The sequence below is a fragment of the Callorhinus ursinus genome, unplaced genomic scaffold (assembly GCF_003265705.2).
Source record: "Callorhinus ursinus isolate GAN/ISIS: 27379988/994484 unplaced genomic scaffold, GSC_fseal_2.0 scaffold62, whole genome shotgun sequence".
In the NCBI taxonomy this organism is placed as follows: Eukaryota; Metazoa; Chordata; class Mammalia; order Carnivora; family Otariidae; genus Callorhinus; species Callorhinus ursinus.
The window spans coordinates 7,622,642-7,635,759 of record NW_027397124.1 but is presented as its reverse complement, the minus strand read 5'-3'; the positions used below and the strand labels follow the sequence as shown (position 1 = coordinate 7,635,759).

The 13,118-nt window shown below is 35.0% G+C and overlaps 1 protein-coding gene across 7 annotated transcripts in view; it reads left to right on the top strand.

Annotated features, from left to right (window-relative positions):
• Positions 1-13,118, top strand: part of WAC (WW domain containing adaptor with coiled-coil) — an 84,662-nt gene that overhangs the window by 58,403 nt on the left and 13,141 nt on the right. For 5 of the 7 annotated variants that reach the window (XM_025885874.2, XM_025885872.2, XM_025885870.2 and 2 more), the window contains exon 7: positions 1,555-1,863. The exons of the other annotated variants lie outside the window; for them this stretch is intronic. In XM_025885874.2, the coding sequence (XP_025741659.1) occupies positions 1,555-1,863 (309 nt within the window). The remainder of the gene's footprint in view (positions 1-1,554; positions 1,864-13,118) is intronic. 7 annotated transcript variants of the gene reach the window in all.

The following is a 13,118-nucleotide window of genomic DNA, read 5'->3' as shown; positions in this document are numbered from 1 at the left end:
TCAAGTGACAGGATTGGTGGGAATTGGGCATGGTATTATTTCTGTTTTATCTGTCCCTAAAAGTTTCTATTGTAGCAGTATTCTTTTCAGGAAGAACTTGTAGAATAAAATTTCTTAAGTTTCTTGTGCATGCAAATTGATAGTTCACCAATGAGTTAATATACAACAGATGTTTGTATTCTACTGTGATAGCTCAATCTGTTTGTTTATTTTTTCTGTTAAGGTTAATATATGTGTAATTTATAACACTGAATTTCATTTTTAAGTCAAAAGACTTTTTTTTATTGATACAACTGAAACTTTTTGGCAGTGTCCAGTACATTTTGTTTAGTGTAACATGTAGGAGTTATGCACTGAAGGTTTGGAAACAGACTTGTAGTTTAAGCATACTTCCTTCTTTGTGCTGTCTTGGTCTCTAGACTAGGAGAAACCATGAATTGGAAAAAACTAAAATACTCAACAGGGAGGGCATCCTTTGGTAATATTATTATATATGTGCTTTTGAATCTTAAGATGTTTCTCTACTTTGAAAGTTGTTTAATTTTTAGTTACTGATTAGACTATTACAATTTTGGTTAGAGATTTTTCAATAAATATAAATTTTATTATGATTATTGAAATTTTCCTTATACTCTTTTTGGAAGCAGCAGTACTTCTGAGGTTTAAATATTTCTGTGACTTTAAATTGGAAGAGAATGTTTTTAGTATAACTGGTAATAGCAAGTAGATTTTTCCGACTCTGCTGCTGGATGTAGGCCTTCTATTTTCAGATAGTATTATCTATAACTTGAGTTTATAACTAACTGGTATTGTTAGCATTATCAAAAATATGAACTGATTTACTTATTGAATGCACAGTTCATCATAAATTCAGCCATCCCAAAATGATGTCATGTAAGCCCTAGCACAGACTACTTTAGAGACCACTAATGAGCTACTTTAGTATTCAGGAAAATTACGCTAATAAAGCTAATATTCTTTTGCTATTGAGCCACTGTGGGTAATTCAGTTCTTAGAACCCATGGCCAATATTTTAAAAGAATGGACCATTTGCTTTTCATATTTTTAAAATACTTAAAATTTTTCATTTGAGTAAAATGTTAGAACTCCACATATATTGATTTTTTTTAATGTTTTATTTGAACTGTGGTATGGTTCTAAAGAATCCCCAAAACTAGTAGCCCACTTGAAATATGAGTATAGATTACTTAGAGTTGAGCTAAAAATTCTCTTTCAGTATTTGGATTTTTTTTGTTTGTTTAAAGATTTTATTTATTAGAGAGAGAAAGTGCGCATGAGCAGGGGGAGGGGGAGAGGAAGAGGGAGAAGCAGACTCCCCACCACAGAGCAGGGAGCCCGACGTGGGGCTCGATCCCAGGACCCGGGGATCATGACCTGAGTTAAAACTGCAGACACTAACTGGGCTTGCAGTTCTATAACAAGATACAAGTATGTTGCTAAATTAGCTGATGTTAAAGACAGGATTCTAACGTAATCTTTTTTCTTCCCCCTTCCGTCATTCCTACATCTCTTTTTTCGAACTGTGAACTAAAGTGGAAGACAAGCATTCCAGTGATGCCAGTAGTTTGCTCCCACAGAATATTTTGTCTCAAACAAGCAGACACAATGACAGAGACTACAGACTGCCAAGAGCAGAGACTCACAGTAGTTCTACGCCAGTACAGCACCCCATCAAACCAGTGGTTCATCCAACTGCTACCCCAAGCACTCTTCCTTCTAGTCCATTTACGCTACAGTCTGATCACCAGCCAAAGAAATCATTTGATGCTAATGGAGCATCTACTTTATCAAAACTGCCTACACCCACATCTTCTGTCCCTGCACAGAAAACAGAAAGAAAAGGTATGCCATTATTACTAGATGCTGCACGTTGAACTGTAGTTTCTGAATTTTTGATTATATTACATTATCTCCATTAGCTTGAATAAGACTCTTAATTACAAATTCTTTTTAAAGTTTTTTAGAGTGTTACTGCGTAGATTTAGGTCTAGAGTTAGCCATATTTAGATTTTTTTCTTCTAATTTTTAATTATGAAGCCTTAGAACTGTTTTTTGCCTTTGACACTTTGAAGTCAAGTGCTTAATTTATAAGTTAGTAATGGCTTAACTAACTTAGCAGAGTCAAACGACTGTCCCTTCATATTTGTATAAAGTAGTTTTTGGTTTTTGTGATCATTGTCATGATGGTTTAGTTTAGGTATTGTCTCAATTTTCTGTTAATTAAAATTTGATCCGAATAGAGACATTTTAAAACTTGTTACTTCTGCATAACATGCAACTATTCGTTTCAGTTTGTGAATTAGAAAACTGTGTTCTGGGCCACAAGATAGAGTCTTAATGCCTCAACTAGAACTCAAATCTGAAGAGAAGATAACTTTATCACTCTAAAGTGTTTATCCAGCTCAGTGCTGATAACCATAGCTTGTCAAAAGAGAGAAAAATTGTGGCAACAACTACTTTAGGAGGTAACACATAACAGAAGCAGAGTGAGGAGATAAGTATATTTGCACAGACCACTCACAGTTCTAAACTTAACACGTTATAATGTGTTTTAAGAAGTTAAGGAAATTAAAAGACAATAAGTAAATAAATTATGGGCAGACCCATTAGCAGACTAATGAGCAGATTAGCATAAGTAAATATCGAGAAACTTTTAAATGTCCTGTGGGTTTAGGAGATGCTCCAGGGATCTGATGAGTCTTTAAGCTTTTAATCTATTGTCTGATTCATTATTTCACATTGATTTAATTTGCTGACAAAGAGTTCTCATAATTAGATTTCTTTTGCTTCTCGTTTCCTTTTATGCATGTTTGAATTTCTTCTGTAGTCTTCATTACATATTATAAGCCACATACTTTTATCGTATAGCGCTTAATACATTATAAACAGGTTGTTCCAAATGTTGTTAGATTCCCCTAAGATGGTTTGAACCAGAATTCATATGTATAAGTCATATTTACCCTGATGCAGATTAAATTAGTATTGTAAAGAGAATTCTTGAGAGATGAAATCTAAATTAATGCAGTAATTGTTAATGTAGTAGTACTTTCTAAAGGATGTTAATGGTTCTTCAGTTTTTAAAATTTTGATTATTTGGTCACAGAAATTTTATTTTAAAATCCTGGTCAGTTAAAAAAAATATCTGATGGCCTTTAAAATGTCTTTATCTCATTTTATCTCTTGTTCATTTAACTCTTCCTTTTTGAAATTTTTTTCCCTGGCTTCTGGGATACTGCTAGCCTTCTCCTAGTTCTCTTTTCACCCCTTAAATACCAGTATTGTTCAGCTTTTTACTGTGTTTTGTTCTTTTTTTCTTGCTCAGCATGTTCTCTTTTGCTGGGCAGTCTTGTCTACAAAAGTGACTGCCAAGTCTTTATTTCTAACTCTTAACATATATCTGCTTCCTTTCTGTAAGCACTTGGTGTGTCCCAGATTCCTCCCTTTCCCCACAACTTACTCGCAGGTTCTCAGTAAGTAAATACACTGTCCTCCCAACTCTTTCTTGTTCTTCAGCATTTGTCCCTACCTACCAATCAACAAATCTTGGATTCTGCCTTCTGTATCTTTACGTGTATATATCCTTTCTCTGGTTATTGCCACTACCATTATTGAAACTCGGGACATCTCTCTTGAAATAAAACTGTTTATAAATAACTGCTTCCTTCTACCCTGACTATTTACATATGGTGGCATCATTATAAAGTATAAATTGGATTGTGCTTTTTCCTTCTAATGGTTTTCCATTATCCACAGGGTAAAGTCCATGCTTCTTAGTGAGATTATAGCAAGTACTTGAGAGTCTGGTTGCAGCCTGTCTGACTAGCTTGATCGCCATCATTTCACTCTTAACATTCCTTATAATTCATCTTTTGCAGACTTACACATTTCTTAGCACATGTTATATTCTTTCTTGTTTTGAGCCTTTGCTGAAAAGGACATGTTCTTTCTTCCATTCTGTTGAACTCAGTACTCTTTCTTTAAGGCCAGCTCTAATGTCCTTGCGTTCTCAGTGTCAGTTAACCTCTCCCAGTCTTGTCCCAAACACTGGTGCTTATATTTGTTTATTAAACCACTTAACCACATTATAATTTTAGTTCATTTAATTAAGCTGTTTAGGGTTAGGTGTTAATTACATGTTGAACTTGTTCTCCCTCCATGCTTCAAGCACCATTCCTGACAAACTTTTTAAATATTAAAAATTAACTGTGTACCAGGCATGGTGCTAAGTATTTAATAAATATTTTAGTTGATTTCTTAAAACAACAGTGTAAGGGAAGTTGGTGTATCTCTTAGATAAGAACCTGAACGTTGCCACTGTTTAAGTACATGATGTGTTAGAGGCAGTTTCTCTAAATTTCGTGTTATCTCCATAAAACTGTAGGTAATAAAAGACACAATCAAATCTGTATTAATTTGGACTCCAATAATTCAAAATTCCTAACAAATGATAGATGAGTCAATTTTAATTCTACAAAGTATTTTGCTAATCACAAACTTTACCTAGAATTTCTGTATATAATAATTTTAAACTTAAACAGGAAAAGACTTGATTACCTTGCGATTGACTGTTGAAATAGGGAAAATTGTATAATCTTTCCAAGTACTCCTTACATATGAATGAAGGCAATATTGTTTTTTTTAAATTGTATAACAATTTGAATCTTTACAGATTGTTTACCAGTTAGTCTAAATTTGTAAAGTGTCCATTAATTTGAAATACATTTTTTTCCTCAATGGAGACATTCATGTTATTCAAGTTAAACTTCCTATTGACTCTTCTCATCAATATAGTGATTTCCTTGTTTGATTTTTCCTTAACAGATAATTTATATTAAAAGGTTGATGGTTGGGTAAGCTCAGACTCTTCAGACTTTTGGTTGTAAGTGCTAATAGTATAGCTAAGCTCTATCTGGGGGTCAGTGGTAGGATGCTGTAATAAATACGAGGGCAAGATCTTTGCCATTGTGAACCATTGTGAACTCTGTTCCTAGTTCTTGACAAAATAATAGGCAGTAAGTATTTACTGTAGATGGATAAATAACTGAAAGAATGGTAATGAGTGTGTTAAAGGTTGGGGAAGCACCTGCAGTGGTCATGGTTTTAAAAATGTATTTGGAGAAAAAGAAGAGTATTACATTTGTTGTGAATCTAATTAAAGGATACCAGCAATAGATTTAGATCTGTCTAATGCCAGTGTGCCTTTGAAGAAAAAGAACCTAAGATAAATTCAGTCTGTGCTTGCTTGAAGAGTGTGTGGAGAATCTGAAGCTGTGGTTTTTTGTAGGAAACAATCCTGGTGTTAGATAGAGTGAAACAAGGTTAGGTATCCTGTATTTGTTGTTAGGGTAACATTTGAACATCTTTTGGCAAGATTACTCAATATATTGGATAACCATAAAACAAAGTAATAGAGACAGTGGTGTGCTTAAAAATCTAAAACTTGATTTTTATCAGTTGGCATCCTGTTAACCAACCAACGTATCTTCCTTCCTTCCTCTCTCTCTTTCTTTCTCTCTTTCTTTCTCTTTCTTTCTTCCTTTCTTCCTTCCTTTCTTCCTTTCTTTCTTTCTTCCTTTCTTCCTTCCTTCCTTCCTTCCTTCCTTTCTTCCTTCCTTTCTTCCTTCCTTTCTTCCTTTCTTTCTTCCTTCCTTTCTTCCTTTCTTCCTTTCTTTCCTTTCTTTCCTTTCTTTTCTTTCTTTCAAGAGTGATTTAGAGAGCAAGAGAGGGAGTATGAGTGGGGGTGGGGGAGAGGGAGGGAGGGAGAATCTCTAGAAGACTTCCCGCATAGCTCAGAGCCTGACGAGGCACGTGATCTCTTGACCCTGAATCATGACCTGAGCCGAAACCAAGAGTCAGGAAGCTCAACGGACTGAGCCATCCAGGTGCCTCTGCCTTCCCTTATCCCCCCATTGACCATTCTAAATTGTTACTATTCTACCCTCCCTTCCAGATTCATGAAATGACAAAATAGGCAGGAGACCATTACTTTGGCCAAATGACTGCCAGAGTCAGAGAGTTTAATGACCTTAGTTATTAATGCAAGTTTATTTAGTAATTTATTAGCGTTATGATTTATTAGCATAGATAAACTTGAAAAGTAAAGCAAAATAACCAAAGCAGCAGACGTTTGCTAATCTTCTGAGGGCTAGCATGTATCTAAATATCTTAGTGGTTACATAGTTCCACACTCAATCTAATGGGAGGGGGGATTAGTCATTCATTAACATGAAGTGTGAGCTAATCACTTGGAATAAACTTCCCTTTTATGTTTTGATGGTATCTATACATTTAAATGAACCTGAAGACTTCGTATGCATTAAGGCAGTAGCCTTTTATAGCCAGTGTAGAAGGTCATTAACTAGCTTTAGTGGGCCATGTTCAGCTCTCCCTCTGTTGCTTTGCTTTATAATAATTTTTAGTATTACTAAGTATTCATGAAAATTAGGAAAACTGGCCACAGAGTTAGTGACTCAAATTTTGTTGAATAACTGAATACATTAGTGGAAGAATTTAGTCTGTTTTAGTCAAAAAGTTTAAAATTATGTTAGTCAACCTAAGATGGCACTTTGAACAATGAGACGGGAAATAGCTGTGATGAACGAATATTAGAAAATACTGTTTATAATTTGAGGGGTAGGGGAGGGCTTTTTTTTTTTTTTTTTAAGATCTTATTTATTTGACGGAGAGAGAAAGCAGGAGCAGGAAGGAGGGGCAGAAGCAGAGGGAGAAGCAGGCTCCAGGGAGCCCAATGTGGGGCTCGATCCCAGGACCCTGGGATCACGACCTGAGCCGAAGGCAGCCTCTTAACCAACTGAGCCACCCAGGTACCCAGGGGAGGGCTTTTTAAATCAAGACCCAAAGTGCATTTGCCTTTAAAAAAAATGTTGATAGATTTAAACACATAAGACATTTAAAACTCTCTGACAGAGATAAGGTTTGAAAGACACGTCTCAGATTGGGAGAACATACTTTTAACATATGTAACAGTATGTTACGGTTACATTAAGAATACATCAAAACAATAGGAAAAAGACAATCCAGTAGAAAAATGAGCAACAAATATGAATAAGCAGTTTATAGAAGAGGAATTTAAGATTGCCAGCCTTGGTTTACAGTTATAAAAGTTAGAATGAATCAAAGACCTAAACTTAGCTAAAACTCTCAAAGAAAACAGGTGAAAATTTTTATGACATTGGATTTGGTTGTGATTTCTTAGATGTGACACAAAAACCACAGGCAACAAAGGAAAAATAGGTGAACTGGACTTCATCAAAATTAAAAAAACTTTTGTGCATCAGAGGGCACTCTAGAGTGAAAAGACAACCCACAGAATGGGAGGAAGTAAATTGTAAATCATGTATGTATCTAATAAAGGATTAATACCCAAATATATGAAATCCTATAACTGAACAATTAAACAGCCTGGTTCAAAAATCTGCAAAGGACTTGAATAGACATGTTCTCCAGGGCCAGGCAGAGTAGTAAGCACATGAAAAGGGGTTTAACATTGGGGAAAGCATATCAAAACTACAATAATTAACATTTCACATCCTTAGGATGACTATTACAAAAACAGCAATGAAAATAAGTGTTTTTGAGGATGTTAGACCCCTTGTACATTGCTTGTAAGAGTGCAGAATGATGCAGCTCCTATGGAATACCATTTAGCAGTTCCTCAAAAAATGAAACATAGAATTACCTTAGGATCAAGCAATTTTTTGCCTAGGTATATAACCAAAAGAAAGGGAATCATACAGGTGTTATACACTGATGTTTGTACCGGTGTTATTTACAATAGCCCAAAGTTGGAAACAGTTCAAGTGTCCCATCAGCTGATGGACAGTAAATAAATAAAACATGTTATTACTCAGCCTTAAAAAGGAATGAGATTCTGACACATGTTGCTGCAACGTAGTGAACCTTGAAGACCTTAGTGTAAGTGAAGTAAGCCAGACAACAAAAGGACAAATGTTATTCCACTTAATATGCAGTACTTAGGATGGGCAGATTCGTAGAGACAAGTAGAACGAGTAGTGGCTACTAGGGAGTGGGATGGTACGGAGCGCCCTTGTGTAATTGGTTACAGAAATTGTTTGGAGAGACGAAAATATTTTGGAGATAGTTAGTGGTGATGTTTGCACAATAATGGGTAAATACTTAATGCCCCTGAGTTGTAAACCTAGAAATAGTTAAAATGGTAAGTTTTATGTTACATGGATTTTTTTTTAAGATTTTATTTATTTATTTGACAGAGAGACACAGCTAGAGAGGGAACACAAGCAGGGCGAGTGGGAGAGGGAGAAGCAGGCTTCCCGCTGAGCAGGGAGCAGGGAGCCTGATGCGGGGCTCGATCCCAGGACCCCGGGATCATGACCTGAGCCGAAGGCAGTCGCTTAACCAACTGAGCCACCCAGGTGCCCCTATGTTACATGTATTTTATCAGGGTAAAAATTTTCAAGAGAAAGATTATCAATGTATACTGGAAATTAAGATTAAAATAAGATTTTTCACCCTTAAGCTTAGTGACCGTTACCATTTGAATATGGGGAAGCACAGTTGGTGGGAGTAAGTTGGTTATTGCAGGAATCACTTTTTAATAAAGTATGTTAAAAGTTGCAAAATATGTTTATCCTTTTAAAGATTTCCTCGGTTGAACAAAAAGCAAGTTGCAAAAATAGATTTTTTTTAAGATTTTATTTTTTGACAGAGAGGGAGAGCGAGAGAGGGAACACAAGCAGGGGGAGTGGGAGAGGGAGAAGGCAGGCTCCCCACGGAGCGGGGAGCCTGATGCGGGGCTCGGTCCCAGGACTCTGGGATCATGACCTGAGCCGAAGGCAGACGCTTAACGACTGAGCCACCCAGGCGCCCTGCAGAAATATATCTTAATATATTTTACATTAGCACCATACTTACGTACCTTTGTAAATGCATAGTAAAGGTTTTGGGTGTATATATGATTTAACATATTCATGAATTGTCAAATTAAAAATAAATGAAAGTCACAGATTATATACCAGGTGCTGTCACCTAGCTACCTTATTACAGTTTTTTTTCTACTACATTTGAATACTTTGTTTCCTTTGTAACTTTTCCATGTCCTCATCTTCAGTATAACACCACTGCTACAAAATAGAACAAAACAGGCTGCCCTTGTTGCATCAGTGGTTTGAGCTTTGTTCACATGTCCCTTTGAATATTATTACAGCAGCTGTCTAAGCATCAGAGGAAATTGATTAGAAATGCAGTATAGTACTTTTTACTTTTTAAGTGCAGTGTGTCTTTAGATCTTATTGTAGATCTAAAAGGAATTATTCGGCAATCTTATTGTAGATCTAAAAGGAATTATTCAGCATACCAAAAAAATGTAGGTCAGAAATAAATTTTTGCTTTGGTTTATACTCTTGGATACTTTAAATAGGTGCCTACCATTAGAAGAGGTGAATATTACTTTAAATCTTTAAGAGTCAGGGTATAGTAACAGATTTCTATTTGATTTATATGTGGCGTTTAGTCTTTGGTAGGTTACGCCCCCTACTGGTAAGCATTGTAAATGTAAATGAATAATTCATATTCACAAGCATAAAGGGAAAGTTTTGTCAAAGCGTATACACAAAAAACTCAGAGGATAGCCTATTTTAAAGCTCATATTAAAGAGTTGGTTAGAAGTCTATAAGTCTTAGAAATGTCAAATGGGAAAGTGACTTAGTTTATTTTAAGTTTAAAATAGTTTAGGTAAGAGACTGAAAAATGCTCAAAGGAAGCTAGGTTTTTTAATGCTTGGGAAAGTTTGCATTTAAAGACTGAGACTGGAGGGTGATACTCTTTAAAAGTGGAAAAGCCTATAGAAATGGCTTTGTAATACAAAATACTACATTTATTCCCTTAAGCACATTTAATTCTGTCTTTTCAAAGATCCAAGTTTTTGTTTCTGTTTATTTAGTTTGATACAAATTTGTATAAGCACGTTGTTAAGTATATTAGCCTTACTTCGTAACAGATTCCAGATCAAAAGGTTTCAGGTAAATAGAATTGTTAATTAAAATTAAATATCTATATAGAAAAAAAGTATATTTGATGACTGTTTCCTTTCTGTGTTTTTTAAAAAAAAAGGAAAAGAGGTTTAGTATTTTACAAGATTATTTAAAATAAGCCTACATGAGTTAAATTTATCTCTAAGACTATATATAGTTACCTTTATGAAAATAGCATAACGTAAGCTGTTAATTGTCTGTTTTGTCAGTTATTTATGGATGGAAACCTTAGGCTTTCCTCCCCATTTTCCTAAGTTCTAAACCTAAAGTTTAAGAGGGAGAACACATGTACATGAACCTGGGCCTTTATTGCAGAATCAGGCACCCATTCAACAAGTACACGTTGATGCCATCTTGGTGCCAAGTCCTATTTTGTTACCAGGGCTACAGAGGTAAATACAACAAAATCCATCTCCTGAAGAAATTCAAGTTCTAATAGAAGGGAAAGATAATAAAAGAAGAAGTTGGGCAATATAATAGATCTGTGTTAGGGCACTCAGAACACAGAGGAGAGGTACCCAACCAATACCTTTCTTTTGTAATACTTCAATGGTAAAACTTAAGACTGCCTTTTAGCATTTTATATTTATATTAATTACTAAACTCAATACGTTTTTCTCAGTTATACATGTAGATTAAGGTAAGTAATAAGTAAAATGTTTAACATGTAACATGCTTTGGAAGGGCATTTGTATGGATGTGTCTTTTAGGGAGATGAGGTGAGTGGAGCCATTATTTAAAATAGTGTGGAAATACTTATGTGAACAATCTAAAAAACAAAACCAAGCTTACAGATACAGAGCACAGATTGGTAGTTGCCTGGGGAGAAATGAGTGAAGGAAGTTAGAAGGTGCAAACTTCCAGTTATGAAATAAAGCATGGGGATGTGATGTGCAGTGTGGCAACTATGCGGTTAATAATACTGTTGCATATTTGAAAATTGCTAAGAGACTAAATCTTGAAAGTTCTCATCACAAGAAAATTGTGTAGCTATGTTTGGTGATCATTTCACAGTATATACAGGTAACAGTGCTGAACACCTGAAACTAATAATGTTGTATGTCAGTTATACCTCAATAAGAAAATAGTATGCTGAAGACCTGTCTTGGAAAAAACATTTAGCACTTTGCTGTCTTGCATCTTACCTTAATTCCACTCACTCCTGTATGTTTGTGCTGTGCTGCTTTATTTTGTTTTAGTTTTGTTTCCTTTGGTTTTTAACGTTAAAAGCAACCTTGGAAGCTCTCTAATCTATTTTTTTCAAAAATCAGCAAGGGATGTCAGAATCACCCATAGAATTCTTAGAAGTTCAACATATGTGTGGACCTCCCAGGCTCATTAGGAGTGGAGGTCAGGTATCTGTTTTGTTTTGTTTATAGATGATTCTGGTATATATTCTGTTGAAAACTAACGCTCAGAATCAAACCTTTTAATAGAAAAATTTTAGCCTTGAGATACAGATGTTACCTGTTCAGGAGTCTCGTAGATAGTAAGTAGTACCAACTGGTTTCCATACTAATCATCAGTGATCTCTCAACAAAACTTCAAAAGAAACTTCTTACGGTTAACTTATTAGAACTAGGAGTTAAGGATATTTAGTTTTTGTTACTTTATTTCTTTGTAGTGATAAGTATTAGTTTTCTATTTTGGGGTGTTTCCTTTTCTTGGATTGAAGGGCAGCACTGAAGAGTTTTTAAGCTGTGCTAATTTTTCAAATCTGTGGGTAGATTTAGCAGCATCAAAATACATTTGAAAACAGTTAACACCTTCTCCAGCTCCTATCATTAAAAACAGAAGAAAGCCACAATAAAAGTAACAAAAAGATTAAGGATCATTTCAGAGGTATGTAAGTACTAATTTGATTGTTCATGCAGAAAGTAAAAATACAGAACTTGTTTCATTTTATGCATTAATCAAGAATGCCCCTAAGCTATCTATCCCCTAAGCTGACCCTTAGGGAATATGATCCTGGAGAAAACTGCTACTATCGTCTCTAATTACCCCATAAAATGCAGTAACTGACAGGTTTACACAGGGAAAATCTTATTTCATTCAAGTTCTGTATACTTGTTTATAAATCCAGAACCACAAAGTTGAACATATTAGCAGACTGAATAAACCCTCCTTTAAAATGTGTGCCATCCAAAAATTCAGATGTCTTACACTTTTTAAGTTTTGATCATAATTGATCCCATGAAATATATTTTAAAGCAGCTGTGAGGTCCATACTTCAGAGACCTATTGCCCCTAGTTCTTTTGACTATTACAGTGGTGGTATAAAAAGGCTGATAGAGGAGTCCCTTTTTAGTAAGTTTGCTTGTAATTCTCAGCTTCTGTGGGGACGTGATGACTAATGAATGTTTAGTTGTTAGAATTGGAATTGAGGATTTACAGTTATTAGGTAGCAGTGTAATACTCAAATGTACTGTGCCTGGAACTTTTATACATCATAATAGCAGTCTTAATTTGGGTTATATAATGTATATATGAATTTGAAAATCTTCAAGAAATGGGTGTATATGAGAAATTAAAGATACGTTAGCAAATCTTCATCATATTTAGTCTTTGGGCCAATATTGTAAGAATATATGTGAACATCTTGAATAGTTGAGTCTTATGTTTTTACCCAGAGGTTCTCTGTTTCTCTCTTTTTTTCTTCCATGAAAGTTACTGTATTAGTAAAACTCCATGGTATGAAAATACTGTTCGTGTGCATCTTTCTGTTGGTGGACATTTAGTTTGTTTTTTGTTTTGTGCTAAAATAAAAACAAGCGTAGTATTATAAAAATTGTTGAATGTTTCTCCCAATTTACATATATCATAGTTTCTCTAAGGGTATTATACCTAAGGGGAATTACTGGGTCATCAAGTGTGTGCATCTCCAAATTTCTTAGACAATGCCAAATTTTTCTGCCATGTGGTTATATCACTTTAGTCTCCACCAGAAATGTTAAGTTCCTGCTACACGTAAAGTTTTTGTCATTCTGGTGAGCATAAAAGGATATCCTGTTGATTCAAATTCGCATGTTTCTGATTATCAGTGAGGTTGATCATCTTTAGCTTTTT